General features: G+C 35.6%; 1 protein-coding gene across 5 annotated transcripts in view; it reads left to right on the top strand.

Annotated features, from left to right (window-relative positions):
* Window positions 1–5,343, top strand: part of LOC128247266 (histone-lysine N-methyltransferase SETMAR-like) — a 24,590-nt gene that overhangs the window by 15,281 nt on the left and 3,966 nt on the right. For 2 of the 5 annotated variants that reach the window (XM_052966062.1, XM_052966061.1), the window contains exon 2: window positions 5,002–5,105. The exons of the other annotated variants lie outside the window; for them this stretch is intronic. In XM_052966062.1, the coding sequence (XP_052822022.1) occupies window positions 5,061–5,105 (45 nt within the window). In that variant the 5' untranslated portion in view covers window positions 5,002–5,060. The remainder of the gene's footprint in view (window positions 1–5,001; window positions 5,106–5,343) is intronic. 5 annotated transcript variants of the gene reach the window in all.

Genomic DNA, 5,343 nt, shown 5'->3' with positions numbered 1-5,343 from the left:
GCAGTATTTGGGTTTATTGTATGTGCAGATTTGTATGTTTGTTTTATGGATGCGTTTTTATGTATATATTTTCATGTCTAGATGCATGCATATGTATTTATGTGCTAAATTTTTGGAAAGTTTTACATATCTTCACAGTTCCATTGATGGCTTGAATCTGTAGTCTTCTAATCAGCCTTTTTCTTTCAGGTTTTGAGAACCCTAATTTTTCCAGGTTTTTGTTGAGGCAGTTCGTTACATATCCCAATGCCCCAACAATCACAGGTATGAATCTGAACTTGTAGTCTGGGTGGAGTATCTGCAAATTTCTCAGTAGCTCGGCGTAGTTGTTCTCTTTTTCTCTAATCTTTAGCGTGATGTTGACATCCGCAGGACAGCTGATTTCTACTACTGTACACAGTTTCTCTTCTCTGTCCCAGATTACTATGTATGTATGTATGTATGCATGTATGTATAAGAATTTTCAGAATGCTGTCATTTTTCATTCAAACAACATGTCCTACCCATCTACACTGAATTCTCATCAGCATGCTTTGGATGCTGGAGATATCACATTTTCTTAAGATTTTGGCATTGGATATCTTATCTTGCTATTCTATGTTGCATATGTTGTACAAACAGCTCATGTGGAAGGTTTTAAGTTCCTTTAGATGTCTGTAGTAGGAAGTCCATGCTTCTGCTCCATACAAAAGTGTGTTCAAAGTACAAGATTTGCATACACTTATTTTAGTTTTCAGACTGAAATCATGTTCATCCCACAAACGATGCACAAATCTTCCAAAAGCACTAGTATCCTTAGCTATTCTAACATTGATTTCATCACCAAGAGCACTCTTAAAGTTTACTGTACTTCTAAGATACTTAAATGACCTGACTTATTTGAGTGGCTTGTTGTTTATCATCAAGTTTGAATCTTGAAGTATGTCCTGTCCCAACAAGTGGAGGGATATCATAACAGAGGAAGACCTCTCCTTAGCTATAAGGATAAGTTGAAGCAATCTCTAAAGTCTCCACAACTTAACCCATTGCCTACCAGTGATCTCATATGAGATCACTTAAAAATTACAAATTTCGTAATTATCTGCCAATATTTACACATATCAAACCTTCTTGCTATATCTACTAGGTATATTTCTCTGATATTCAAATGAGGGTTGCTAATTTTTCACCCAATATCTCGCTTATTTCTATTTAAAATGTTATTTTGAAATGTTATTTTGATCATTCCAGCGTGTTTCTAAGGCTGTTTTATGCTAGAAATCAAAGTTTCATAAAAAAAATTCCAGTTAATAGAATTATGGGAGGTAATGGGTTAACCTGAGATCTTAGAAAAGTCATTGGCTACATCAATGAGCATGGCATAATATGTGTCATGATGCATCCAAACAATTTGAGTTGAAGAAAAAGAATAACAGAAGAACTATATCCCACAGTCAACAGACACACTTGCCCAGTCTCAGGTAAAATCAAAATCATCAATGTTTCCATTGCAACTTCATAGCAAAATCCATACCTGAACTGAAATTACATCCATGCATCCATTGCAAATAGATGCAACTTCTTAGTTTTTTTTTCCTTTCTTTCTATTACTCTCTTTAAGTCATCTCAATGTAGGACTATTGAATGTGGAGAATGAATGGGATAACATGAGTCTCCCTCATGTGAACCCAACAGAGGGACCAGCTATCCTAGTGGACAGCAGTATAGCAGTGGCATATGGTAGTTGTTGTATTGGGTGTGCTGCCATCAAATTTCAAGCAGGGGTATAACAAAAGTTTTCCATTAAGATTTGTGATTAAATTAATGAGTAAAGTTAATATTTATAATGAATTTGCCATTTTTGATGGGTGTGCACTGCACACCTAGCACATCCAGAATATATGCCCGTACAGTATAGTAGATAAGGCAATTAAAGACATGAAAACAAGGAAAGCCCCAGGTCCATCTTGAATCACTGCTGAGATGCTCAAACTATCTGGCAAGGTAGGATACAAGCTAGTCGCCTGCACAGTTAATCATGTCCTCTAGGAAGGTGTAATATCAAGTGACTGGTGTAGTAACATTATTGTTAGCTGCTACAAGTGTAAGGGAGATGCCTTAGATAGAAGCATCAGAGTCTTGAAACAGGTGATGAAAATTACGAAGAAAGTTATAGCCAAATTAATTAGGAGTAGAATTGGGCTAGATGAAATGCAGTTAGGTTTTGTCCCAGAGAGAAGCACTACTGACGCTATTTTCATAGCTAGGCAACAGTAAGAGAAATATTTAGCCAAGAATAAACCATCATACTTGGCACTTATTGATCTAGAGAAGTGGTTCCCAACCTTTTCACTACCAATGACCCCTTTCATTTAAATGAGTTTTCCCACGGACCCCTTTAGATATGTTTACTCTTATGAATATATATATATATATATATATATATATATATATATGAATAATAACAATAAATGGAGCAAAACGCATATAAATAAAAGTTCCTTTAATTCCTACACATGTTTCAAAATATATGTGCACTCTACTCCAAAGAAGTAAGAGCTGCTGGAATTGCACATATATTCATCGACGATGAACTTTTATTTATATGCGTTTTGCTCCATTTATTGTTATTATTCATATCTACTCAAAATGCATTGCTTTAACTTGGTATCTCTACCTATAAAACGAGTGTGATATCCTGTTTTTTTGTGTGATTTTTGCAACCCATGGTAACTATTAACATATTTACATTGTCAAGGTTTTTTTAAACTGAGATAATATTAATAAACTTATATATATATATATATATATATATATATATATGAAATTCTGAATTTAGTTCACAGACCACCAGTGATCTAGAGAAAGCCTTCAATAGAACATCCTGTTGTGTAATATGGTGGTCTCTGAAGTAGCTCGGGGTAGATGAGTGGCTTGTAAAAGCTGTACAGGTGGGTGGGTGGGTGAGTGAGTGAGTGAGTGAGTAAGTAAGAAAACAATGATAGAAGGCAATGGAAGAGAGACACTAAAGGAGCAACATGTTTCATGGTAGGAGAGATAGCAAGTGATGGATTGTCATAGAAATGGTCAATGGTAAGAGAGTATGATGTATGTCCCTAAAATATCATCTGGAGAAGAGGAAGAGGTGCCTTCATGTCCCCACTACTCAGACATTCCCAATACACTCATCTCTCATCTCATCATCCATATTGTGGCTAACCTCTCAGGTGCTACACTAATGTCAAGGCCTTTTTTCGTTCCTTTCCAGAATGTTACAACTAGGAATTCCCTCTCTGAACATATTTTTCTTGCAGCCATTGACACAACAACAGTTAAAAGTTAACCATATCAATCTCACTGGTTCCAGAAGGCTACAAAAGCCATAGGCACTGTTACTTACTCTTGATAATTTCCCTGCTCTCCAAAACAAACTCCCATTAGTTATGTTTATTCTATGTTCTATACATTATTTGTGATTAATTTGATCATGTGGTTTCTGTGCTATTCAATTTATTGAATTAAGTTTTGATGTTTCAAATTCTGAAAGTATAAAGCAGTCAGTTCAAAAAGTTTTCATTACATAATTGTATACACCCTGAAGCCAATAGTACATACTTAAAAAATCTGTGTTCTAATCATTTCTTCCATTGTTATCTATGTATCAGTGCTAACCTACATTTTATGCTTAATCTTTCAACTATATCATGTCAAATTCCAATGTATGGTCCATGTTACTATAAATGTTAGTAAAAGAATTCCAGTCTATTGTTAGCAGTACCATGTTCTCAGAAAGTGTTGTGTACATCATTACTTCATTCACCATTTGCCTTCCAAATGGTGAATTTCTTGTCGTATGACCATGTAACCATACCCAATCATGTGTTAGCAAATATGACTTGGTTGCATGTACCATGCTTTCACTAGTTGTTTTAGGTGCCCTTTTTTGTCATGAGCAGACATGGACATCCTCTTTGTCCTATCATTGACTCAAAACATTGAGGATGTGACATCAAGGAGAGAAAGCACTCAGTTGATCCTCATTTCAGCTGAGAAGAATGGTGCAACATGATATAAAAAATTGTCTTACTCAAAAGTACAACCCTGTGAGGCATTATACCAGCATGACTGCAGTTCAATGACTGAAACAAGTCAATGATAAAAGATAATTTATTTGCTTCATGTGTTAGTCATGAAATTTATTTTCGCCTATGTGTTTGCTAAATTATCAGATAGATAATGTTCAATGCTCAAAACAAATTTAATCAGTCACTATTTCTCTGTGATTTACTATATTTAATAAACAATTTTTAAAATCTAAAACTGTGATATATTACAGAGTAACTCTACTTAGCAACAAACCTTCTAAAAAAAAGGGTAAAATTCATATGGAGTTGGCTGCACTAATTATCAATGAAAACAAAATTATTACTACAGTGTGGAAGAAGGTGGTGAACTAGTAGAACCATTAGCATACTGAGCAAGATGCTTAGTGGCATTTTGTCCGTCTCCATGTTCTGAGTTTAAATTCTGCTGAAGTCGACTTTTCCTTTCATCCTTTTGGGGTTAACAAATTAAGTACTAGTCAAGTACTGGGGTCGATGTAATCGATTATCCCCCTCCCCACAAATTCCAGGCCTTGTGCTTATAGTAGAAAGGATTATTACAGAGGAGAAGAGACATACCCATTCAAAAGACATATTATTAACTTCACTTAAACAGTCATTATTTGGTGTAAACATTTTTGTTGTTCCAGTTGTGACCTGGTCACTGACACAGTTTCTCTGTGTGTGTTTTTGAATGACTAACATGCCTTCCATGCTGTAAATTGTTTTATTGGCACCAATTTAAGATAGAAAAGAGAAACAGGCTCACTATTTTTCGATCTCATATTTCTGTTTATAATGACTAACATTATTTGTAAAATTAGCAGTTAATTTCTTCATATAATTTCACTATATACTGTATATATTTGACCAAACACTGCATGTTTTAATGTAATTTTTTGTACATTGCATATTTCAGTACAATTTCAATGCACATTATACATAGGCAAACGTAAGCTCGCAAGGAATGAAGCCAGTATGCTCCGTTGGATGTGTCATGTCAATGTGAATACCCGTCAGAGTGTAAGTATCTTGAGAGAAAAGCTGAACATTAGAAGCATCAGTTGTGGTGTGCAAGAGAGACGATTGCGCTGGTATGAACATGTGGTGAGAATGGATGAGGATAGCTGCGAGAAAAAGTGCCACACCCTAACAGTTGAGGGAACCCGTGGAAGAGGTAGGCCCAGGAAGACCTGGGCTGAGGTGGTGAGGCAAGACCTTCGTACATTGGGCCTCACTGAGGCGATGACTACTGACCGAG

Source organism: Octopus bimaculoides, chromosome 3 (genome assembly GCF_001194135.2).
Source record: "Octopus bimaculoides isolate UCB-OBI-ISO-001 chromosome 3, ASM119413v2, whole genome shotgun sequence".
In the NCBI taxonomy this organism is placed as follows: Eukaryota; Metazoa; Mollusca; class Cephalopoda; order Octopoda; family Octopodidae; genus Octopus; species Octopus bimaculoides.
This window is presented reverse-complemented; position numbering and strand designations above follow the sequence as displayed.